Below are 26380 nucleotides of genomic sequence, written 5' to 3' on the forward strand. Positions count from 1 at the left end.
CCTTGGCCACTCCGCCGTGACTGCCCAGCAGTCCCTAAACCCCACTGCCCCACCCGTCGTTGCCCAGCAGTCCCTAACCCCCACTGCCCCACCCGTCACTGCCCAGCAGCCCTCCCGCATGGTTACTAGAAGCCAACGCGGGATCTTCAAACCCAAACAACCATTCAACCTTAATACTTCCAGCCTTCTCTCCATCTCGCCTATCCGCGAAATCCTGTCGGTCTCTAAATGACCACAATTGAAAATGGTTTTGCCATGGTTGATGAATATAATGCTCTAATTAATAATAAGACGTGGGAGTTGGTTCCACGTCCCCACGATGTGAATCTTATTCGTTCTATGTGGATTTTTCGTCACAAAAAGAAATCGATGGTTCTTTTGAGCGGCACAAAGCCCGTCTTGTACGTGATGGCGAGTCTCGACGGGTTGGAGTTGATTGCGACGAGACTTTCGGTCCGGTTGTCAAACCGGCTACTATTCGCACTTGTCTTGAGCATTGCACTTGCACACTCTTGGCCCGTTCATCGGTTGGACGTCAAGAATGCTTTCTACACGGTAATCTTAATGAGACGGTTTATATGCATCAGCCTATTGGGTTTAAGGATCCCAAGCATCCCCATCATGTCTGTCTCTTGAGGAAGTCGTTGTACGGACTTAAGCAAACTCCCCGTGCATGGTTCCAACGCTTTGCAGACTATGTCTCCACCATTGGTTTTTCACATAGCCGATCTGATCACTCTCTCTTTATTTATTGTCGAGGTTCTGACATTGCTTACATTCTGCTATATGTTGACGATATTATTCTCACAGCTTCCTCAGATGCTCTCAGGAAATCCATCATGTCTCTTATACAGATGCAGATTGGGGTGGTTGTCCAGACACTCGCCGATCAACTTCTGGTTATTGTGTCTTCCTTGGAGATAACCTCCTCTCATGGTCATCCAAACGGCAACCTACCTTGTCAAGTCGAGTGCGAGGCCGAATATCGTGGCGTCGCTAATGTCGTCTCGAGTCCGTTGGCTTCGCAACCTTCTCTTGGGCCTCCGCCGTCCCATCCGGACAGCTACATTGGTTTATTGTGATAACGTTAGTGCCATATACCTATCAGGTAATCCGGTTCAGCACCAACGCACTAAACATATTGAGATGGACATACATTTCGTACGCGAGAAAGTTGCCCGTGGCGAAGTTCGTGTTCTTCACGTCCCGTCCCGTTACCAGATCGCAGATATCTTCACTAAAGGTCTTCCGCGCGTGCTCTTTGATGATTTCAGGGACAGTCTAAGCGTACGACAACCTCCCGCTTCGACTGCGGGGGTGTGATAGACTATGTAAATATTCCCTATATTCCCTTCCTTATGTATTGTAATTAGGTCCGATAATTTAGCCTAGTATCATTATACCTACTTTGTATATAAGGACTTTCATACATCAATACAGATTACGGATTGATTTCCTACAGTAATAGACAAAGCTATTTTACATATAGTTCGCTGATTGTAATAATCATGTCACCATTTATGGAATATGATTGTGATCACATCATCCATCAGTATGTGAGACTATATATATAATCTGTTTATGTTCGACTACAATCACATCTGTGCTCTGCCATATATGAGTTCTTCAAATGTTAAAAAAAAAGGGCACATCTAATTAATAAGCTAGCGCGATGTCTCAAAGTCCCTAATTCCTTGATGAGACCTCTAAAGCAAATGGTCTCAGCTAACATATAAGACTAGATAGTCCTAAATAAATAAATAAAAAGACTAGGATTAACTAAAACCAAGATCTTAAGTACTTCCTCAGGTCTGAATTAATTAGACACAGTGTCCGATCGAACACACTGCGTCTATCCTAAATCTGTCAAAATCAAGAACCTCCAACGAATTAATTCATGCAGCAGGAGCATAGTCATAATCTCCATCATCGTCATCTCCTTCCAAGGATGCTGCAGGAGAATAGCCATAATCTGCGTCATTGTCATCCCCGTCTCCTTCTAAGCATGCTGCTCGAGCATAATCATATCCATTGTCGCCATCATCATCTCCCTCTGAACATGACCTTCTCTTCTGGAATCCAATAATCTTAAAAATGCCAAACATTTTATCTCTTATAGAAATATTGAAATATTAGATTTTGGGTGTTGTATATCTTTGATAGGATATGATGAATGGTAATTTTGTGCTGTGTATGATATGTGAAGAATGGTCTGCACTCAGCTTATATAAAGGAAAGAGACAAGTGTAGACTCGTTTGGACACGTTAGGAAGTGTGCTATGTGACCTGAAGAATGTGCAGAGCCATAAGCTTGGCTGCATTGAGTTATACTTTTGTGGCTGCCACATTGGAATTCACTTTACATGTCATAATATATATATATATATGTGTGTGTGTGTGGGGTGTTAAAGATTATTCTCCATCGTTCACTGTTGAAAATAGAATCACAAGTGGTGAAGATGCCACACACCCCACCCACCCCCCACCCCCATCCTCTCTCTCCCTCTCTGTAAGGTGCTTGTACAAAAAGATCATTTGCACAATACTTAATGTATTTTGCAAGTCTATAGCTAGGTATTGACTAATGTTGCCACACCTGCCATTTGATCCGTTATATTTCTACTTTTAATTAATTCTTTAATTTGTTGTTTCTGCTCCTATTACTTTATACTGGAAGTCTCTTGCTAAATAAAATTACTTATTATACATATACTATATTACACGTCAAAAATAATAAAATGCATGATAATATACAAGGGTTGAATTTCTTTGACTTTGAAACACAAGTTTGCTAAGTATATTTTTATACAAGTTGAATTCCCTTAATGAATTTTTTGGTTCCACCACTACTCGAAGAGCTTATTGGGGAATATACCTTTACCGATGAAATATGATCCTTAAGAATAGTGTCCTTGACATGCCTAAGCTTCCAAGAATTTTCGTGTATTTTTGTGATGTCCAACAGTAAGGGCGCACTTACAATGAGAGAAATAAGTGTAATCCGTATGTTTCATTTCACGTGCCTTAGTAGTTTATGTCATTTCTTCTTCTGACAAGTTAATCTTAAGATTGATGGTTCCGATGGACTATACCACTTGGAATTCCCATTTCTCAATAGTAAATGAAAAGAGTGATCGGGCTCACAGAGGAATCACCCAAAAGCAAGGGAATTTATTATGCTCTGAAGTGTCGAGAATTTGCTTTCGGTCCAAATGTTTGAAGAACCGACGGTTCTATTGTTGACCATTCAAAAGAAGCTAGTTGCTTTGACTTTAATTAGCTAATCGAGTGTGGAGGATGATGTGTTCCAGTTAACGACCACAAAGCCATGTATCTCTTGTTGGTCCTCATTTGTATCATTTAATCCTATTAACCCGGCTTTAGATATTTGGGATCGAAGTTTCAATTGCACATGCAATATGCCAATTTCATATATTTTAGTTTGAAGTTAACTAGGTTTGGTAGTTCCCAACTTTAGACTCATGTGTATGAAGTTTGAAACTTCAGACAAATGATTCTCAACTTCAATTTCGCAAGTGTGAAGTTGATTATGAGATAGTTAAATTTTATAAACTTCAACTATTCTTTAAATAGGGGGTCCTAAATCTGGCTATTTGTGCGCTTGCCCAAGCAAAAATGTAGGAAGGATATTTTATTAGTAATATAGTAGTAGTTTATATGTGATTGTGAAATGACTTTAAAATTTATTTCTTTGTTCTATCTTTCCTTCTATTCAGTTTGAAAGTTCCCTTTCATTTTTAATTTGTTAAAACCCCTCTCACTCCCTTGAGGTTCTCTGAGTTAAAACATCAAACACTTAATAGGCACCTAAAATGGAGAACCCACATTCCTCTTCATCTTCCTCATCAAACAATTTGCTTCAAACACTAAACACCAAAGGCTGGTGTTTCCTCGACACCAATCTCGTAAGTTCAGTCATTGCAGCTCAATTATCGTCGTAATCATCATCATCATCATCATACACCGTTTATTTTGATTGTGAATTTGGAGATTCAATTTTTTAGTTGTTTTGAAAAATAATTTATATATTCATAAACTACTCCCTGTAGCACAATTGAAGTTTCGAATTTCAAACTTCTAAACTTTGACCGTGAGTCAAACATGGAAGCTTTAAGTTTTTCGAAATAATATTTATATATTGGGAAACTACTTTAAAAATACTATAAATCACAATAATTAACCACTTAAAATGTTTAGAAGAAATATATAAATAAATGTCGGTCAAAGAAATATTTGGTTGACTCTCGAGTCATATAAATTGGAACGGACGGATGGTCACACTGTGATTCTTTCCTCTCCACCACTCGTTAGCCGTCGGACTTTTCCAAGTTACAAGTTACTCCCTGCAGTGGCTCTCGGCGGAATGCAGTAACCGATCACATATCCCGCACGAAGTCCGGAACGCGAGGCGTGGCTGCAGAATAGAAGAAGGTTATGTGGCCGTGTTCGTAAAAGGGAAATTCGAGTAAAAGGAAGAAAGAATTTTGAGACTTATGAGTGTTATAAGAATTTTGAGACTTACGAGTGTTATTCTACATCTTCGGAAAGGGCTCCGGGGAGGCATGGTAGAGAAGATTTGTTCGTATCATTACGAACCGGTCACACCAGCCCGGATCAAAGTCATCTTCAGCACTGGTAATCAGTCCACGAGAGCCACGGGGGAACAAATGAAATGTTCCACCTCGGAAAATTCGTGGGGAGTAAAGTTGCATCAAGTGATCAATTGAGAAGGCAAGCCCGACGCGGTCAGCAAGATCCTGGATGTGGTGAACAGTCCTCCATAGCTGGGGAGCGAGTTGGCCTAGGCAAACTCGGTACCAACGGCAGAAGGTCTCGATCAAACAGAGGACCGGCAGGGTGAACCCGATGGTGAATGGGTAAGTGTGAATCATGGAATACCCCTCGACACGGTGAGTCATCCTGTCTTCAGGGCCAACGGCGTGGGCCATGACTTCTGGACCCCATTTTTAGTCCGCATAAACTTGGGGCAGTTCTTCGTCAGTTATCAGGAAATTAATCTCGCCTACTGATTCACGGCGGGTATCTATACGGAAATCTCCTCGATACACACAATAAAAGAGCAGAATTTTCTGTGGCAAGGGAACCTAGGTCGATTTCTTTGGTGATGGATGCTCCAGGGTTTCCCTCTTGCCCTGAAGTCGGGGAGTTGGCAGAAGAGCGAGAGGAAGAAGGGACTGAACTTGTAGGGCTTTGTGGAGACGAGGCCATAGTTGAAATTGCTATTAATATTCTCGAAAGAAAGGTCTGAGTCTTAAGTAAGGGAAATCTAAACTTCATGCAAGGAAAGGAATAATTTGCTTGAGTAGAAGAAGGGGGAAAAGATTTGGAGTTTATATAAGGGAAGAAAATTTTTGAAATCCTAGGGATTGAGGCGTCAGCGAGAGTATCGAAGCATCAATCGTCGCCTTCTTTACCTTGTGACGCTTCAGGTGATTGACGCGCCGATTGAGGCGTTATGATGATTCAGGATCCAGCGCGATCAGACTAAATTTGAATCTCTTCCACTTCCCGGGAAAACTGCTCGATTCCTGAAAAGCGGGGGGACTATCTGTATTGGGTAAAATATGGAGGATATAGTTTTATCAATGCAATAAAGACACGTGGCATAGGAGACAAGTCATAAGGTGAGTCAGCGTGGCTGCCACCGGTGGTAGTACCATGGTACCGAAAAATGCGTCAGGCCCGGTAAGTTGTTAGAACAGCTCTGGATGAGAGCATAACGGTCTACCGTTACGGGCTAAGTCAAGCGTTATTAATACGGTATAATTATGCTTAATGGTCTTCTTGATTGCTCATTATTGCCATGTATTTAAAGCTCATTATGGGTAGGGGCACGATTCATGGAACGTGTACCCCTAGCCTCTAGTATAAATAAGGATTGGCATTCCCATTGTAAAGGATAATATACTCCGTTCTCCCACTTATTCTTTGCTTAAACTTTAGTTCCATTGTTGTCTTTCTATTAGCTCCGGTGCACGATATTCTGACCGGAATGGCGAATTGAGTCCGAAACTTGTTATCTACAGTCCAGGCTATTTCATGCTATTTACTTCATTTTGCATATATTTACATAAGCTTAATACGAATATCACAATCTTATTGGTCACTTTGATTCGCTTGTCCTAGACCACGTCTATAAATTCAATTGAACCGTTTTACTAGTAAACAGACATAAGATCCATTGGTGGGAAATCATTGCCTGAATTTTCTCTGCTTCGTATAAATTTATGTGACAAAGTTTTAATTTTGAGAGTCAAACTTTATTTTGATTGTGAATTTGGAGATTCAATTTTTTAGTTTTTTGAAAAATAATTTATATATTCATAAACTACTCCCTGTGGCACAATTGGAGTTTTGAAATTCTAACTTCTAAACTTTGACCGTGAGTCGAACATGGAAGCTTTAAGTTTTTTGAAATAATATTTATATATTGGGAAACTACTTTAAAAATACTATATGTCACAATAATTAACCACTTAAAATATTTAGAAAAAATATATAAATAATTGTCGGTCAAAGAAATATTTGGTTGACTCTTGAAATTCCAATTAAGTCATATAAATTGGAACGAACGGACTAATATTTTAGTTTACATGTGATTTTGAAATGACTTTAAAATTTAGTTCTTCTTTTGTTCTATCTTTGCTTTTATTTATGGGAAAAGGTGCAAATATAACCCTCAACTTTATAATTTAAAGCAGATATACCCCCGCCCCCTTCCCCCCAACCATTATAAGTGATATAAATATACCTTGCTATTACAAAATGAAGTAAATTTACCCTTTTTGCTGACTAAATTTTTTTTAAAATCATTTAGTTTATTTCTTAATTAAAAAAATACCACGCAGCTTTAAAAAAAGCCTACTCATTTTTTTTAGTAGACATATTTTTCTGAAGCCACATGATAATTTTTTCCTGGAGGTTCAAATTTGGTTTGTTTAAAAAAATGAGTAGACTTATTTTTTTTAAAGCCACTGAGATATTTCTTTAAACGAATCAGACCCGACCCACCAGAAAAAAATTGAGATAATTACATTCAGTATCAATTGGGGTACCAATGCTACCAAATTTAGCCCATATTTGAATTTCTTGCCCACAAGTAGCCCATCTTCAGTTTAAACAAAAATTCTTGTCAAAAAATGACTCATTCCCTCTTCCTCCCCCTCTCTCTCCACTGCCTCCTTCTTTCTTCGTTTTTTTTTAATTTTTAATTTTATATTTTTAATTTTTAATTTTTTTTTAATGTTTTAATTTTTTACTTTTTTTTTTGGAGTTCGCCAGTGCCTCTTTTTTTTTTAATTTTAATTTTAATTTTTTTGGGAGTTCGCCACTGCCTCCTTTTCTTTTCTTTTCTTTTTTTTTTTAATTTTTTATTATTATTTTTTTTAATTTTTTTGTTTTTTAGTTTTTTTTTTATTTCCCATCTCCCTCTGTCACGCCGGATCTTTAATTTTTTTTAATTTTGTTTTATTTTTTTTATTTTCCCTCTTCCTCTGTCACTCTGGATCTTTGATGTTTGAACAGTTGGTTCTGGTGGTGATGTTGGAGTTAGGAGAACGGAACTCGGCGATATTTCGTATATGGGTGTATATGAGTGTATAGTATTGTACGTCGTTGTATATGGGTGTATACGCCGGAGAACGGAACTCCGACTATGACTATATATGAGTGTATATGGGTATATATGAGTGAATATGGATATATGGGTTATAATATTGTATATGGGTGTACTATATTGTATACGAGTGTATATGGATGTATATGGATATATGAGTTATAATATTGTATATGGGTGTATAATATTGTATATGAATGTATATGGGTGTATAATATTGCATACGAGTGTTAGGGGTGTACATGGATATAAGGGTTATAATATTTTATACGGGTGTATAATATTTGTATATAGGTGTCTATGAATGTATATGGGTATATGGATTATAATTTTTGTATAATATTGTATGTGAGTGCATAATATTGTATATGAGTATATGGATTATAATGTTGTATAATATTGTATATGAGTGTATATGGGTATATGAATTACAATACTCTATTAAAAAAGTTTGAAAAAAAATTTAAAAAACGAGGCAGTGGCGAACTCCAACCAAAAAAAAATTAAAAATTAAAAAAATAAAAATAAAAAACGAAAAAGAAGGAGGCAATGGAGAGAGAGGGGAGTTTTGGGTAGAGCTTTGCAATAAGTTTTGAGTTATTTTTTTGCAATGCAAGTGATCCAATCGTATATTTATAAAATTTTCTCAAAAAAAATTTAGCATGTGGCGTTAGAAAAATATGTCTACTAAAAAAAATGGGTTTTATTTCAGATTTGTATAAGAGCAGAGATATATTTGCTCGATTTTAATACACCAACTTTGCAACTTTGCCCTTTATTTATTTTGGAAGTTGCCTTTTTTTTGTTTTGTCATATAAACCCCTCACTCCCTTCAAAACAGTACTTTCTTTCAGTTAAAACATCAAACACCTAATAGGCGCCTAAAATGTCAAACCCAAATTCCTCTTCCTCTTCCTCATCAAACAATTTGCTTCAAACCTTAAACACTAAAGGCTGGTGTTTTCGCGACACCAATATTGTAAATTCACTCATTGAAGCTCAATTGTTGTCATCATCATCATACACCGTTGATTCAATCGAATCAGAGCTTTTAAACATGGACTTAAGATCCATCGGTGGAAAATCGTTGCCCGAATTTTCGATCCTCCGTAAATCGTCTCATCTTCAAGGCCCTAAAATCCTTCAAGTAATTATCCTTTCTCTTTATACATTATTATACACTTTTATACAAGGTTTATACATTGTTTACAGTAAGTGTATAATGTTGTATATCGTGTGTATAAACACTGTTGTAAAGTTAGACTATGCGGATGTAAATTAAAAATATGGCTACGTGGATGTAATATTTTGGGCTTGATTGTATATTATTGAAAGTATCCCTATTTTTATTGCATTATAAGTGAATTTGATTGTACCTTCCTTTAGTGGACTGCCTGGATTAGTGGAAATAAGGGCTTATTGCTTAAAAAGTTTAACTTATCAATAATACTCACTGTGTCCCAATTTATGTGACATGTTTTCGACTAGGCACGGATTTTAAGAAAAAAAGAAAGACTTTTGAAATTTGTGGTGTAAAACAAGCCATAGATATTTGTGTGGTTGTACATCATTTCATTAATGGTAAAAGGGGAAGTTTTGAGTTAAATTATTTCTAAATATAGAAATGTATTTTTTTTTGGGACAAACTAAAAAGGAAAGTATGTCACGTAAATTTATGGGATAGAGGGAGAATCCAAAAAGAACAATATATTTCTATATTTAGAAATAATTTAACTCAAAATGAAGAAGTATGTGGGAGAGGTGATTAGATAAGACATGGCACACCTGCAGCTTACCGATGAGATGACCCTAGATACGAGGATATTGAGGTCGAGTATTAGAGTAGAAGGTTTGTAGTTAGTCGAGCGTCGTTTTAGTTTCCCCTTATCAGTGTTGGTACTGTTACTCTCTTACTATCTTATTGTTCGATTTTATTGTTTCCTTTGCCTCGGTTTCTGTATTACTAGCATGGCTTTTCCACTACTGTATTTCCTTTCCATATTTGATTTAGATATGCTTTACTTGAGCTAATGGTCTATCTGAAACTAGTGTTATTAAAAGCGAAAAGCGCAAAAAAGCTCTAAGGTCAGCTGGGGCTTTAAGCGCAAAGCGCAAATAAAGCGTGGGCTTTAATGAAAAAAGGCGCAATGGTGAAAAAACACAAATATATATATGTTTAGTCAAGACTAATAATAATAAGCATGAACAACAAATATATGGACAAAGAAATTGTAAAAACATTGCGATAAATTGAAATATCAATTATCTAGTGTCACCTCTTGAGAGAGGCTCATTGTCAAGGAAAACTATGTCTTAGAGCCTTGTTGATGACACTGAAGCGCAAATAAAGCGAAGCGAAGCGCTCAACATGTTTTGAGCCTCGCTTCAGGGCTTAAGCACGCTTTAAGCGTGCCTTTGACAACACTGTCTGAAACAGCCTCTCTACCTTCACAAGATAGGAGTAAGGCTGGGTACAGCGTCCTCCCAAGACGACCCCACTTGTGGGATTACACTGGGTATGTTGTTGTTGTTAATGGTAAGGAAATTAAATGGTTGTTGTTCCATGTTGGCTAAAAGTTTCTCAAAGTGTTTATTTTTTTCATAAGAGAAGTTTGTGAATAGGACTCCGTGAGAGAACTGAATTGCTTATTGCTATGAAGGTCACACAAAACTGAATTTTGAATTCTGTTTCTGCAAGAACATGTAGTTGCATTTTTTGGTACATTATGCCAAAAATCTCCTCAACATTGATGGGAGAACTCCTCAACTCTGGTTTTGTGCTATGAAGTATTGGCTTAATGGGGTTTAGCCGACATCAACACTCGCTTGATGTGATGACTTTGCCAATCTATCTTGCCAGAGTTTTGTGAAGTTGTCTGTGATGTAACAATGAAAGACACAATGTTATCATGCTTGAAATTTTGTAGAGACAATGCATTTCATGGGGCTATATATGCATATCAAAACAGGTTTTATTACAATCTACACCCATTCTCGCAGAGGCGTGCTATTGTGAATTTGTAATATACTGCACCCACTTTCTAAATTTTTGGAGATCTTCCTCGGAGAGCTAGGTATGGGTACAAGTGTTGTTATTCATTCTATTTGAAATATATTAGTATTAGTATGTGTCCGAAATCATTGTTGTAGACAAAAGCCAAAAACTGATAGTCACATCATATGACAATCATTATTACCCATTAGTCATGACTTACAAGACGTGCGTTAATTTACTTTAATAGTATCATATATTTAAGCTTTTTTCCTTTTAATATTGTTATCTCTCTCAATTTCAATATATTTTTTATAAATTTTAGAAAACCAGTTAATTAGCTTTAATGCATGCGACTTTGATACTAACTAGAATTTGTGTCCAGACTTTCTTATTGGTTTTGCCTTTTCTTTTTTTTTTTTTTAATTGACAAGGGAACCCGCAGCCGCTACCCTTTGGGTGCGCACAGGGTAAACCCCTCTCCTGTGCAATAGCCCGCAATTGGTTTTGCCTTTTGTCCTCCTTTAAGTAAGTGTTTTAAAATTTTGTGCTGCTCTGAGCTTCTTTCCGTCTTCTGTCTCCCTATTGTACATGGTCTTGAGCAGATATCTTCTGTCAGAGATATATCCCGAAGCAATATGGCTGAGAGTTCGGGAAGTTCTAACAATCGGCGTCTACTTAGATTAAAGCTCACTGATGGTCACTCTGAAATAACTGCTGTAGAGTACTCTCATATACCATCAATTCCTGATGATGTTGTTCCTGGCACTAAGGTATTCTCGTTCTCTATGACAATTTGATTAAAAAAATCATAGTAGATCGTTTACATTCTCATATACATCCTATTGGCTTGTGGTTTACCGAGAATATCTCTCTTTTGTTGTTATTTTAATCATTTTTACAAGGATTTATTCTTAAATCATGTAATTCTTGACTCATGTAATATGGACATTTTAAAGCTTGTCACTTGTCAGAGGCGACCAGCTAATGGGTGAAATTTAGATCTAATTGCCAGTGATAAAATTTCCAGCTCATGACTGACTTGTTTGTTGGTAGTATATTACGATATGCTGAACAACTTAGCAGTGATTCCTTTTCTGACTATATTATGCTTTTCAGGTGCGCTTGGAAAACAAAGCTACAGTTCACAGTGGTATTGTGTGTTTAAATGCCAAAATAATTACTGTTTTAGGAGGTGCTGTTAGTTCTCTTTATGAGGAATGGCAGATGAACAAAAAATATTCAGGTTTCTCCCGTTCAACCTTGAAAGTAGCACATGAGGATGGAACAGCTGGTCCACCGCCATTTGAAAAGTTGCAGATTGGAGCTTTGCACAAACACCTACCTCAGCATAAGAGATATTCTGGTCAGAGGCGTGATACTTTTGATTTGACAATATATATTTGCCCTCCTGTTATCCTGAATTTAGATTTTTAACATACCATCTTTAAATGATACCTCTTATTAGTTGATCCACACAAGGCAATGAATGTTTTTTGTATGTGGGGAGGGTGGGTTTGGAACCTTGGCTTTCTTCAAGTATGGATGTTGCAGTTATTTAACTGATGTTCATTTTTTGTCCAGTATTACGAAGCAAATATATCTCTACTCAGTACTCCTGTGGTGTGAAAATGTTTCTCTGTCATTTGGTAAAAGAGCATGTCTCACTTATGCAGAAAAAGCTCAAAGTTCCACAGCTAGTCCAATGCACAGATTCCAGAACAATGATTCAAGGACAGAGAGGACGGGTAATGAACCAAAGCCACCTGCTCATATTGAAAGAAATGAAGAAAAACCAAGCACCTCTGAATCAAGGCCAAAAGAAGGTGTAACCTACTTGTCAAATTGTTGTCTAATGGAAATACCAAAGTTTTATTTTCACTATTTATTGAAGTAATTTTCATCATTAAAGCGTGTTCATCCTGACCTTTATATCTTTGTCCGACAGTGGCTGAGGCTGTCCCTGTTCAAAACCAAGCAGCTGCGCAAAAACTACTGCAGAAAATGAGTCAGCCTCCTCCTCGTGGTGGTTATCATTCTAGAGGGCAAAGACACAGAGGAAAGGGAAGAGAGGAAGATGAGTCACACCTTCTTACCCTAGAGGAATGGGAAAGGAGAAAAACTGGTGCTAATCTTTCTGCAACACATTATCTTCCTGATGTTAGCCAAGATGAGGATCTTGCAAGGCAGCTGCAACAGCAATTGGATTTTGAAGATTTTCACGTAAGTAAATATGGTTTTCAATATTCAAATGGTAGTGGCATCTAACCTAGCTTTTCACCCTTTCAAATTCATAATGTGGTTTCTACATACACCCTTTAAGCTATGAAAGGAAAATCAAGCCTTGGCCGAGAATTGTCAATAAACTACTTATAACTAGAATACAATACAGACGTACAGCTTATATTTCTTCAATTATAATCGGATTTAGAATTTCTGAGAATATGATTGCTTGGAGTGGACCAGTCGAAGCAAAAAAGATGTTATAAAATTCCTCTTGCCTCTATGATTGGTAACAATGTCTCCAAAATCCATGTGAACAATAAGGTCTTACAGCTCAGATAGAGTTATAATGACAAATTTCATCAGAGCTTGCTTGGAAGTGCCACTTGATATAGTTCTTGTTCCAATTTTTCAGGAACAACAAGAAGGTACAACAACAGCGGCAGAGAATATTAGAATGAGCATGTTCACATTTGAAAGAGATGATGTTGGAGCTCATGGAACAACAGGATTTAGAGGAAGAGGAAGGGGAAGAGGTAGAGGAAGGGGAAGAGGTAGGGGGAGGAGAGGCTGATTTTCGTCTACCATTCAGTCTTTACCCCTTCTCTTTTTTCAAGTTAGATTTTTAGTTTTTAAGATATCACATACCCCTTTCGGAAAGACATCACATATCTTTTTTTTTTTTTTTCCCTGGTGATTCCTGTTGAGTCAATGTTATTGATAAAGTTTTTTATCTTGAAGAAACTTTCTTTCATCTTTATGTACTTGAATCTGCTTGCAATTTTTGTTCTCTCCTGCGAACTCACGGTCCTGTCTCTGGTGTGTTCCTTTACTTTGTCGTGATCTCCCCTGTCCCTTGTGTTTTGCTTTCGTCTTCTTTGGCCATTTGGTATTTGTAACTGTTTTATCAGAACCATTATCATGTCATATGCTATGTCTATTTCCTTAGACGAGATAGATGTTCCCGTTTTGATCACCTATCTTATGCATGAACGAATGTACTTTAATATGCATGCGATTTCACCTCTCTCCTTCTGTTCTGCCTTGTGTTATGCTTCGATTGAACTATATGTACTAGGAGTAGTAGGTCCTTGCTCTCCCTAATTGTAAGCTATTTTCATTCATTCTTTTCCTCTCTTATTCTGAAATTCCTTTCTTTCTTTTTTTCTTGATTCCTTTTTATCTTTTTCCTGCCTTTTCTTTACGTTGTTAATGTTGTGAGAGCGATGCCTTTTATATAACTATTCTGACTGCTTAAGAGTGTACCAACATTAGTTAATTTATAATTTAGATGGTTGTTTACAGCCATACCAGCAACACTGCCTTTCAAAAAAGTACTGAGTGTTTATGCACTTAGACCACTTGTAGAGATGATGTCAATTGATGTTGACGAAACTCATGCAAGAAAGTGATAGTATTAGAGATGTTACCATGTAGTATCCATGTAATCAGGAAATCCTAGATCCGCCTCTGGGCGGAGCTATCGTCGGCTAAAAGTGGTCATTTGAATGACATTTGTTGAAAAAATATATTGTGTATAATGATCAAGTATTACTTTTTATACATCTGAAGGGTAGTCTTGAAGTAACGGAAATGTTGTCTTCGTATGACCATTAGGAATCATTATTGATGCTCACGTTAGTAAATGCTGCCTATATTACACTTTTTTGGAGTGTTCTTTCTCTCTCGAACCCTGCATGAACACGAGATGCTTCGCGCATTGAATTATTCATTTATATTAAATCTTGAACATTTCTGACGGACGTCCGTTGACACGAGTAATGCTGATTTGGGATGGCTCATTCGTTACTTCGTGTGGTTGCTTGTTTTTCACTTCATTGGCCAACAAAAGTTGTCACAATGATGTACGTTTCCTCGTGGCTCTCTTATTTAACTTTTCTACCAGTTTGATTGACCATGTGAATCAGGGGTCCCATATTTGCTGACCATGTGAATGAAAGACAGTTTTTTCTGAAATTTGACAAAAGTGAAAGAGAACTCTTGTATGGGTACCCAAAACAGATAATTACTCCCTACGTTTCATTTTTTATGATTGTGTTTGATAGGACACAAAATTTTATGATTATAAAATACTTTTGATAAGTAGTCTAAATAGATGCAAAGTTAAGTGCGCAACAAATCGTTTTATTAAGTGTAAACAGGATGTTAAAATTAAATAATTTTCAAGAAAGGGAAAAGTATATTTCTTTTTTAGATAACTTAAAAAAGGGAGTGAATCCCATTAATTTGGACAGGGGGAGCCAGGGGCGGGGAGGAAGGGCCAAGGGGTTCGAACCCCGTTCGGCGGAAAATTACACTGTTTATACACGGTTAAAATTATTTTTTATGTATATATAATAGACCTTAAACACCCTTTGGTTTCTCTGTGTGTTTACGTTTTCATATTTTGAATTTCCTTAGTGAAAATTCTGGCTCCGCCACGGGAGGGAACAATTGATTTAATTGAAAAACTCGAATAAGGCACAAAAGCTAAAAACAAAAATGAGTCTTTCCTCGCCACCTGTTGCTCTAAAAGAGATTTTGGAGAAAGCACAACCCAAAATGATCTGTTCTGCCTACAATGAAAATTGTACTCCACAGAATTTTGACTTAAAATTATGAAACAAAATTCACAATTTTTTGTCAAAGAAAAATGAAGAAAAAGAAAAGATAACAAAAAGAACGAAAAAATAGAAGAAAGGGAACTGTAAGGAATGAAATTAAAGAAAGAAGAAAAGAGCAACTTCTATTTCTACTGAAGAATTTTTTATTAAAAACAAAAATGAGAAGAGGGTAGGTACTATGAATTAGAATTTTTCAGAAAATAAAGTGTCATCATTCAACGTATTTCAAATTTGTTTTTTTGGGGGATAAAATACAGATTATACACTGACACAAGTGGCTTTTAGGTCATCTTGTTACCACATAGAACAAAGTAGGAAATTTCTTTCTTTGGGGAAAGTGATTGCCAAATAGTAATTATTGTGGAAGAAGAGAAAAAAAGAAAATAAACTTTTGGAGGAATTCAAACGTTACAATAGGTACCCATTAAATATATATTTAATCCCTTTGACGTAAGAAAACTTTGTCGCATAATAGCAAATGCAGTCCAAAATTTACTTTAGGTCAGGTCCAAAGTTTACGTGTACCATTCTTGCATTTTTGTGAATCTTCTTATTAGAATTCATGGTCCATTAATGTATAGTCACTCATCATATACATTATTTTGTATCTTAGCTTCCTTTTTTATTTGTTTAAAAGAGAATGTTATTATCTTAATTAAAATACTTTTTAATTTCAGTATCTCACATATAATTCGAAGAATATTTGATACATTATACCTTTAAAGTAAGATTACAATATCATAAAATAACTATTTATTTTTAAAATTATGCTAAGACATGTAAATGAACTGGAGAGAGTAATTATTTATAGGGTTAATTGCATTTTGGTCCTTCAGTTATTGACAAATTTTGATTTTGCTTCTTGTGATATTATGATTAAGCGCATTAATTGAAATGTGCACTTTTGATTTCTTTGCTAGTGAATATTCACATATCTACCAAATTATTTTTGTCTTCTGCTAAATTATTCATGTACTACTTATATTTTTTATGGTAAACTTGTATTGTTACTTCATATATGTTGTTAATATAGTTCTAAATATAGCACAAGCATAACAAACTTTCTACATAAAATGATTAAAATCACACATTTTAATTAATTAAAAGTTAGATATATCTAGGTAAATATCACAAGGATAAAAATCAAAATTTACTCTAATCGAAGGACTAAAAGTGCTATTATCCTTATTTATAATGCAAAACAGATTCGTGGAATCACGCACCCAGCGCGTGTTGCTACTTATACTCATATGGAGTATTATAATATACTTATATATATTACGTCATACATGACATCGATATACTTTTTAAAATAGCACAAATATAAGATACTTTCCACGTGGAATGACTAAAAAGCATACATTAATTAGTTTCCATAAACGTGCAGTTGCACGTTATCCCCAATCAATCTCAATCATAGTAAAGAATATTTGATAATATATTTGTAATTTTATATATATTTAGTTTATGAGTTAGAGCCTGTTTGGATGGGCTTAAAATATGCGTACGTTTATATAAAATTTCGTTTTACTATTTATAAATTTTTTAGATAATTTAAGACAAAGTACTAATTATTTTTTTGGGTTTATTTTATGCACAAAATGACTTTAAAAGGTAGTAGTAAACACTCAAACAAGTTCGAAAAAAACACTTATAGGCAACTTATAAGTCAATCCAAACGGGCTCTTACAAAAATATTACTATAATATAGGATTCTATCTACTTAATACTTCTTTGAAATTGATGTTTTCGATATTTTTTTTCTTTTTCCCCATAAATAAACAGGTTACGACAAAGATAATCCAATATTATAGATTAAGTGATCATATGTTTATTTATTATCACTTACAGATACAAAAGTATTGAAAACCATCGCTAAACAAAATTATTATCAATCAGTTTTAAGAATATTAGTTATTAATTTTAAAAAAAAATTAAGTTGATCACAAAAATAAAATATAATAATATTTTCTATTAAGAAAAATCAAGTACATACATAAAAAAAAAAATTGCATCCAAACAATCAATAAATAAGTATATATCAATTCACCAATCTGCACCCCATGCTTCCGACTTGCAAACGATTATCAATTGATTTTAGGATAGCTATTCCTGTTTTTCTTATTCTCCTATTTTTATTTAAGCATATCCGTATTGGTTTTCCCAAAACTATCCTAACTGATGGTCATTCAACGATGAGTTTATCACAAAAAAAGTCACTTTTTTATTATTATTTTTTATATAAAAGTCATCCAACTTAAAGTTTATCATACAAAAAAGTACTTTTCCATTTTTTGTTTTGTAAAAGTCATATGACTTAAAGTTTATCACAAAAATAACATTTTTTCTTTTTTGTTACGTAAAAATCATCCAACTTAAAATTTATCATTCAAAATTACTTTTCTATCTTTTATTACGTAAATGTCATCCAACTTTGGCAAGTTAAAATCTCACTGAATTCTTATATTTTGTATTAAAAATATGACATGACACTTCAAAATAGAAAAGTGACTTTTACGTGATAAACTCAAAGTTTAATAACAACCAGCGAAATTTACTTGTCAATCGTCTATGACTGAAATACCTATAAATGATAATATTTTTATATTTTAATAATAGTGTCTAACGTAAAGGAGTTTGAAATCAACTAAGAAAATAGAAAGTTAGATCAAATTCTAACATCTACTCTCCTTTGTACCCAACTCAAATAAAGAATAGAATGCCAATACAATTATTATCCCTAAAATATCGCAGTACCACTATAAACAACAACTATACGGCTAGTACCTTATGTTAAGTGGTTTTAGTTAGGTGATAACTTTATGACCACTTTAAATTAAAAATGTTACCACTATATATAAAGGATTATGTGATATCCATCGCATGAATTTTCTCCTGTCATTCCCTCTGGAAAAAAGGTTTAGTTTTGTTAAAAGCTAACATCTCATGCCTTCTTTCATTAATTTGTTCATAGTGATTTTATAGCTTAAATAGAATAAGTTTCTAATCAACTTTAATGAAATAGTTAGTTCCTAATAGTAGTAGGACTATGTCCCAAAGGAATATTAGTAACGTGCTTTTAGGTTTTAGATGTCCAAAGAGAGTAGGATTAATGGTTATTAAGAGTATAAAAGTCGTTTAATATTTAAAGGATAATTTGGTCAACTAACATTTATATTCATGCGTTTATAATAATATAGATTAAAGGATAGATATATTTAGTGAAATATCACAATGACAAAAATTAAAATTCTTATTGATAATTGAAGGACTAAAGGTGTTATAATCCTTACTTAGGGATAATTTGGTACACGGTATAAGATGGGATATCTCAACACTAATTTTGAGATTAATTTTATACCATGTTTGATAGAAGGTTATATCTTCGACCAAACAAATTATAAAATGAAGCCCAAACTTAAAGATGGGATATCCACCTTATCCCATTAATCTTGGGATTATTTTAACCCATCTCCTAGATGAGATAAATTAATTCAGCATTATAATCTTGGAATTATAATCCCGGCATAATTTATAGCCTGGTTGGTTAAGCTTCTAAAATCAGCTTATTTTGAAAAATACTTTTTTTAAAAGTGCTTTTCAAAAAAGTACTTTTGGCAAAAAAATAATTTGTGTTTGACCAAATTAATTTAAAAAGCACTTTAAAACAACAATTTGTGTTTGACCAAGCTTTTAAAAAGTATTTTTTTCAAAAGTGCTTTTAGGCAAAAGCTATTTTTTTTAGCTTAAAAAGCTGCTTCTGCTACTCCCCAAAAACACTTATTTTTTCCCAAAAGCTTAAGCAAACACCTCATTTTTTCTAAAATAAGCACTCATTAGAAAAAAATAACTACTTTCGGGGAGAATAAGCTTGGCCAAACAAGCTATTAGTCTGCATACCATACCATAGTATAAAAAAGATTCGAATAATCACACACCAGGCGCGTGCCCTTACTCGCTCAGAACGCCAGAACAAGGAACAGAACGGCGCCGACTTAATTATTAATCAAAAAGCCACACTATTAAAACAATTTCAAAATTTAACCAAAATATTCATTTGAACGAACATTACTCCTCCACGTCAGCATCCACCTCATCAAGTCCCTAATTTTTCATATAAATACCTCCTTACCCCCCCAAATTTTTGAGTCTTTCATTCTCAATCAAAGAGTCAAAAGAGCAGCTTCTCAACTCAGCTAAACACTAGGGTTTCAAAAAAAAATTGTTCATCAAAAAAGAAGATTTTGTTTAGCTGTTGTTCAGATCGGTTTTGATAAACATCTGGTATAGTGTTTATGGATGATTAATCTAATTTTGTTGCCCCAAAGTTGTATTATTTGATCTGTTCATTTTAATGATTTTTTTTTTTTTGCTTAAAGATTGTATATTTGTTGTTTAAAATGAGATTTTAGATGTGGGTTTTGGTTGTTTTAGTTTATTTGGTGCTTAATCAGAAAATTTTGATCTGTGTTTGACGTGAAAATTAGTTCTTTATAATCTGTAAACTTCTGGTAAAAGTGTTTATGGAAGATTAACCTATTTTTTCTGCCCCAAAGTTGTGTTATTTTGATCTGTTAAGTCCAGTTTATGTATAAAGTTATACTGCTTTTGATTGTATCTTTGTTGTTTAAAATGAGATTTTAGATGTGGGTTTTGGTTGTTTTAGTTGATTTGGTGTCTAATTAAAAAATTTGATTTGGGTTTGATGTGAAAATTAGTGCTTGGTTTCGAAGTTAAGCCTGGATAATCTGTAAATATTTGGTAAAGTGTTTATGGATGATTAACCTAGTTTTGCTGCCGTTATTTTGATCTGTTCATTTCAGTTTATGTATAAACTTATACTGCTTTGGTTGTATCTTTGTTGTTTAAAATGGGATTTTGGATGTGGGTTTTGGTCGTTATGATGTTTTTTTTACAAAATTTGTTTTGCGTTTTGTGTTTAACGTCAAAATTAGGCCTGTATAATCGAATAATTGAATAGGTGTTTGGTCTCAAAATTAGGCCTTTATAATCTGTATACTTCTGGTGAAGTGATTATAGAAGATTAAACCTAATTTTGTTCATTTCAGTTTATGTATAGTCTTATGCTGCTTTTGATTGTATCTTTGTTGTTTAAAGCGTGATCTATGTGGGTTTTGGTTGTTTTAGTGTTTATATATAAATTTTGTTTTGGGGTTTTTATTTGATGTTAGAATTAGCCCTTTTTTTTTTGTTGCCTTAAACTGCTTTTGATTGTATCTTTTTCTTTAAAACGCGATATTAGAGGTGGGTTTGGGATTATTTTAGTGTTTATACACAAATTTTGATTTGGATTTTGTGCTTGATGTCAAAATTAGGCCTTTTTATCTGTTCATATTAGTTATGTATAGCCTTAAACTGCTCTTGATTGTATATTTGTTGTTTAAAACACGATCTTATGTGTGAGTTTCAGTTATTTTTGTGTTTGTTCATAAAATTTGATTTTGGGTTTTGTGTTTGACGTCAAAATTAGACCTTTTCAATTGGAGAAGCGGAGAAGTGCTTGGTTTTAGATGTAAGTTTTGATTGTTTTTAGGATTTATTGAGATAGTTGGATTTGGGATTTAAATTTGAAGTCAAAATTAGGGCTTTTAAATCAGATAAGTGTTTGATATTATTCATTAAAGTGTAGCTTGGTTCGGTATTTGAAGGAAAATTTGAGCTGAAATTTATCGGGGATTATGATCGTTTTAGTGTTTATTTTCTAAATTGAAACCGGGTTGCATTTGAAGTCAAATAAGGGGTTATTTTTTCAGAATAAGTGTTCGAGCTAATATTTCGAGCTGGATTCTTTAGATAAATTGTGAGCTTGTTAGACTCGGAAAGTGAGAAGTGCTACTAGATTGTTGATTATGTTTCTTTTGATCTGATCTTTGCTTATAGTCGCGGGGTTTTAAGTTGAAGGCTAATTACACCCATGATATTACTGAAAGGTTTAATCATGGCCTATGTTCTGTGAATGTGGGTTGGTATGGGTTGTTTCCTGGTGGATTAATCTTGTCGGTTTGCTTATATTTACTTTATCATCTGTGCAACTGTTGATGGATTAGTGAGTTGGTACAAGAGATTGGTTTGAGAACTGTAACTTGGCATCTTCAGCTTGTATTTGAAAGAAGTAACATAACAAGTTTTGAACTTTTTATTCGGATATTTTGAGGAGAAAATAAACTTCTGGTGTGCAAATTAATATACGTCATAATTTTCTCAAATGGATCAGTATCAGTATGATAAGATAAAGATTGATTTAGAATTTCAGTTGGGTTTTGCAGCCTCAATGTGTTGTCGAGCTTCGGATTTTGCTTATGGTGAGCCACATGTGAGGATGGATGCTCTCCCTTTGGTTTGGGGCGATGTTTGTGAAAACATAGCATCGTGTTTTCCATCAGGCTCTTCTTTTTTAACAGATTAAGTGACTGGGAGTATTATGCCGAAGAGATAGGTGGGTATATATCTTTTTTGGTAAACAATGCTTGATGGGTATTCTAGTTGAAGTTCCAACCAGTTTATTTGGATTAGGTGCTCAACTTGGTTGTTCATGGATTTGGATAAATTCAGAAGGAGATGAATTTAGTTGGCTAATAAAGCATTTTCATCTTGACAGTGCTGGCTTCTCTTGTTCTTTTTGTTTTCCATGTTTTGCAAACTTAGAGTTTGATTTTTGATCTACGTGGCAATGTACACAATGATGATATTGAGATGTTGAATACTAAAGATGTGCGGTCCAGCAGTTTTCGTGTATTCATTTTGGGATCCGTAGCCTATAAGGTTCACTTCCTTTATTGAATTTTTCGCTAGATACTGTATGGGTATATGACTGAACCGAGATTAAACAGGATTAGGAATGATCTCATCAGATAGAGGATGTAAATAGTGCACAAAGATGATAAAATGAGAGAGGATTGCGTAAAATAATATGTTCATATTATATGTATATCTTCATGTGCAGACACTGCGATGATTGGGGATGTTCTGAAAAGAGACGTATGATTGAACCTAAAATGACAGATTGAAAGATGTATGATCACAGATCACTGAATGCAGACTAAGTTAAGAGTGGAACATAATGTAAGAAAACAACAGGCAATACCTACTAGGTGTGTCTAAGGTTTAGTTGCTGTTGTACTTACATTAGATCTGGTACTTGCTTGTAGTATGAATGAGGTTTTTTTGGTTCTTGTTGGAGATTGTATCTCAGCGTTGGGTAAGCTATGAGAAATAGAGAACCTTAGGTCTAGAAACCCCTATTGCTCTTATAAAAACTTATTTACTGGTAACTTTTTAAAAAAAAACATTTACTAGTATTGGGGTGAAATGGACCCGAATAAAGAGGACCTTATACATGGGATTCACTAGTTCCCATCTAATTTGGGATTTCATGCTTAGCTGATTGTTGATTGTTATGTCTTTTTCATTGTTTTTTTTTTAAAGTTGGTGGTCATACTGTTTTAGTCTTTTACGGTTAGTTTTGGTTCTGGCTTAGTTTGTGTTGTTGTCATGCTCTAGTTGTTCAGCCTTCTATCTGAACTGATGCTCATTTCTACAAAGGAGCTGGCAGTTATATGTGTCATATGCATGCCTTTATCCTTTATTAAAATTCATTTCTCAACTTGTAGCTTGCATGCACGTGTTATTGTATCTATTGGTCTTTTGTGAACTTCTGCATGGATTTTTATTTCAGCACTGCTTACATAATTTTTTTGTCATTTGACAGTTCTATATTCTTATAGAAACTAAACATGCCTAAGGAGAGAAGAGATAGATCTGTTTCTTTTGATAGGAGCAGAGCTTCTCCTTACTCTTGTAGTTCAAGTCACTCAAGGCAATCGTCGTCCAAAAACCCTTTGGAAAACGAGGAAAATGTGAAAGACTGGGAAGATGCTCGATGCCCAGTGTGTATGGAACATCCTCATAATGCTATTCTCCTTTTGTGCTCCTCTCATGAGAAGGGCTGCCGTCCTTTTATGTGTGACACAAGTTATAGGCATTCAAATTGTTTTGATCAGTTCAAAAAGTCATTTGAAGAAGCTTCAGCATCAGTTGAGATCCCAGCGTCAGCTTCTATTACGGAAACCAACGCAGCAATATCAGAAGCTTTGTCTGAACTGCCAACAGGTGAAAGAACTGAAGGTGGTTCGATATCCCTAGGTGGGGCTTTGCCTTGCGAGAATCATGAAATAAAGAAGATGCTATGCCCTCTCTGTCGTGGTCAGATAAACAATTGGATGGTCGTTGACTCGGCCCGTCGTTACATGAATGCTAAATTAAGAAGCTGCTCTAGTGAGACATGCGAGTTCACTGGAACATATACTGATCTCCGTAAGCATGCTAGGCAGGAGCATCCACTTGTACGACCTACAGAAGCGGACCCTGAGAGGCAGCGTAGTTGGAGGAGGCTGGAAAGGCAGAGAGATTTAGGAGATCTGCTCAGTACATTGCAGTCATCTGTTGGAGAAGAGGGTAGTGAAAGTACCAGTTTAACCTTCGACGAAGGTGGTTTGTTGACTGTTTTTCTCTTTGTTCGGATTCTCCAACCTAGAAGTAGTTCTCGAAGTAGTAGCTGGTCAGGCTCTTCAAGAACCCGGGCTCAGGCAACTGGGAGGAGACGACCTTCAAGGAGACTTTGGGGCGAGACTTATGATGGGGAAATTGATTCTAGAGATGATGATAATGAACACTCTGATGGTGGGTCCGGTCCCTTGAGGCGCAGAATGCGTCGACAACCAACACCAGAAAATTAATGCTGGCCTTGCAAACATGTGTTTGCTTGCTATCCTCTGGGATGTTATCGCTGTAGGTAGTAAAGAATATAGTTAGAACTCTTTTATTATGTGACTCGCACAATTGATATTAGTTGTATGAGGCTTTATTTTGTGTCGCAAAAAGTAGACCCAAAATTATGGATCCAAAAGCGTAAGATTTGGATCCACATTTTTTTTTTTGAGACACAAATAAAAAGGCTCACACAATTCATGGTAGTTTGTGTGACACATAATAAAGTTTTTCTTATAGTTTATAATTCATTTCTCCTTGTATGCCTTTTCATTTGGGAAATTTCAACAATTTGAGTGGTTTTTTGGTGATCATTTTCAGGCGGGGAAGGTGGAAGGAACCTCGTGTTCCAAGACTTGTGGTGCTGAGGCTGGGGAATTGATCGGGCAATTGATTCTTCGATTTGAAGGGTTGGAAGAGTGGAAATGGAGGATTGTGTTTGGTTAGTTGTGTAACTTGTATACATGTGTTTCTTGATGAATCTCATCTCAGCCTGTGTGTGCTGCAAATGCTTTATAATCTATTTATGCTTTGTATTGATAAAGTTGGAAAGCAATTGCTAGTTCTGCTTCTAGTCTTATGAATAAACCTAATACTGCAATTAAGATATTGTGTTCCATTATTTAGCTTTTGCCACAACAGCATGGAGGGAATATTCACTTTGTTTTTAGCTGTTCATTTCATGGCTCTTCAAGAAATTTGACATGCAAGTGTCGAGAATGTGAAGCATTATCAGTGCAGATTTATGCGAATTATGTAGCTTGAGAACAAAGCATGAAGAAGAACGGTTGAAGATTAGATTAATGTAAATCCTACACCATGCGTCTTCAGAATTGTTATATGCTATCAAGCTTGATAATAACAGTAGGGAAAGAGAAACGACAGGCCTCCGTTACATTATATCCTACACCATACAAGGACGTGTTGGGTTCTGACCCATTGTTTTCCACGATTCATGTTATATCTCGTCATACCATCAACCTTTTGCTTTCATAGGAAGGTGCGATACGCTCTTAAGTAGCTTGGGCTACTCAATCGATGGGTGTGGTGCAACACTCTTACAAACAACAGTTGCCACTACTAGAAACAGAGATTTTTCCTGCTAACATTCAGTGAAAAATTTGTGATATAAAACATAATTTTTCCACTTCATTTCTACCGAACTAGCTCATTGGGAAAATGTATGGTGCGAAGCAAATTTTCATTGAAATGTTGAGAAATTTTTTAATTTTTCATGTGAAAACACAACTTTTTTTATTTTTCCCACCGACATTCAGTGGGAAATAGCCCCTGATCATTTTTGGGCAATTTGCAGGATTGTCCTTCGCTGTGGGTGGTTTTTTGATTTTTGTCCCTCAAATTGGTGGTCTTTAATTTTTGCTCTTCGCTAAAAATCCCTTGGTTTCAAGTTCGAACCTCCGCTCAGTCAATTTTTTTTTAAAAAAATTCGCAAGCTAGAGTTTGAATTCGCAAGGCAGCCTTAAAGGCAGTGTTTTCATGGCAAAATTCTACCTTGAGGTAGAGTTTTGAAGGCTGCGTTGCGAATCCATACATCTACCTTGCGAAAATTTCTTCGAGCTGGGGTTCGAACCCAGAACCTCGGCATATTAGGTGAAGGGTAAAAATTAAAGACCACTAATTTGAAGGACAAAAATTAAAGACCGCCCAAATGAAGGGCAATCCGCACAAAAAAAAAAAAAAAAAAAAAAAAAAAAGAAGAAGATCATTTTTCAGTGGAAATATAGAGATTTTCTAGTAGTGCACAATAGTTGCCATTCTGGTCCTCTATCTTATAAAGTAGCTCGATGGCCCGAAATGATGCCGTCTGATTAATTTTCGACAAGCCAAAACGTAACAAGTGCTGCATCCATTACCATTATCAACCTTTACCTACAACCAATTGCTGTGAAACAAACTCATTAGGGGCTGAATTTGATCCCAGTATGACCACTTAGAAGATCTTATTGCTATCGATCGGGTAGTGTACAAGTACCGTGAGGAAAAGGTAAACAAAGTGATTCTCTGGCAGGTCTAGATTTCCAACGCCTCAGAAAACTAGTTGAGATAGATTACTACACCTTTTTTCTACCCTTCCTT

The 26380-nt window shown here is 35.3% G+C and overlaps 2 protein-coding genes and 1 long non-coding RNA gene across 9 annotated transcripts; all 3 read left to right on the forward strand.

Annotated features, from left to right (window-relative positions):
- Positions 1-8468: 8468 nt before the first annotated feature.
- LOC132031047 (uncharacterized) lies at positions 8469-13662 on the forward strand. Of its 2 annotated transcripts, XM_059420893.1 has the most exons (7): positions 8679-8804; positions 10585-10731; positions 11255-11422; positions 11769-12015; positions 12326-12475; positions 12598-12872; positions 13288-13662. In XM_059420893.1, exons 3-7 carry the CDS (start codon positions 11288-11290, stop codon positions 13444-13446), a joined length of 966 nt encoding a protein of 321 aa, XP_059276876.1. In that variant the 5' UTR covers positions 8679-8804; positions 10585-10731; positions 11255-11287; the 3' UTR covers positions 13447-13662. The 2 variants fall into 2 exon arrangements, with proteins under 2 accessions (XP_059276875.1, XP_059276876.1); XM_059420892.1 differs by lacking the exon at positions 10585-10731 and having other exon boundaries at positions 8469-8804.
- LOC132031048 (uncharacterized) lies at positions 9334-10578 on the forward strand. Its single transcript, XR_009408159.1, has 3 exons — positions 9334-9418; positions 9461-9705; positions 10095-10578. It is a non-coding gene; the product is annotated as an uncharacterized LOC132031048 (long non-coding RNA).
- Positions 13663-19628: 5966 nt separating the features above from the next.
- Positions 19629-24914, forward strand: LOC132031049 (uncharacterized). 6 transcript variants are annotated; one of them, XM_059420894.1, is made up of 4 exons: positions 19634-19780; positions 21784-21953; positions 23226-24308; positions 24605-24914. In XM_059420894.1, the coding sequence occupies exon 3, from the start codon at positions 23251-23253 to the stop codon at positions 24250-24252; it is 1002 nt and encodes a 333-aa protein (XP_059276877.1). In that variant the 5' UTR covers positions 19634-19780; positions 21784-21953; positions 23226-23250; the 3' UTR covers positions 24253-24308; positions 24605-24914. The 6 variants fall into 6 exon arrangements, with proteins under 6 accessions (XP_059276878.1, XP_059276877.1, XP_059276882.1 ...); XM_059420899.1 differs by having other exon boundaries at positions 23226-24304; XM_059420897.1 differs by having other exon boundaries at positions 23242-24308.
- Positions 24915-26380: the final 1466 nt, after the last annotated feature.

The sequence above is a fragment of the Lycium ferocissimum genome, chromosome 9 (assembly GCF_029784015.1).
Source record: "Lycium ferocissimum isolate CSIRO_LF1 chromosome 9, AGI_CSIRO_Lferr_CH_V1, whole genome shotgun sequence".
NCBI classification, from domain to species: domain Eukaryota; kingdom Viridiplantae; phylum Streptophyta; class Magnoliopsida; order Solanales; family Solanaceae; genus Lycium; species Lycium ferocissimum.

Excerpts from the sequence above, each read along its gene's own strand:
- LOC132031047 (XM_059420892.1), top strand. The coding sequence starts at position 8,544 with ATGTCAAACCCAAATTCCTCTTCCTCTTCCTCATCAAACAATTTGCTT. Across the intron at positions 8,805-11,254 it reads AAGGCCCTAAAATCCTTCAA|ATATCTTCTGTCAGAGATAT; the intron begins GTAATTATCCTT and ends GGTCTTGAGCAG. Across the intron at positions 12,016-12,325 it reads TCAGCATAAGAGATATTCTG|AAAAAGCTCAAAGTTCCACA; the intron begins GTCAGAGGCGTG and ends TCACTTATGCAG.
- LOC132031049 (XM_059420895.1), top strand. The coding sequence starts at position 23,251 with ATGCCTAAGGAGAGAAGAGATAGATCTGTTTCTTTTGATAGGAGCAGA.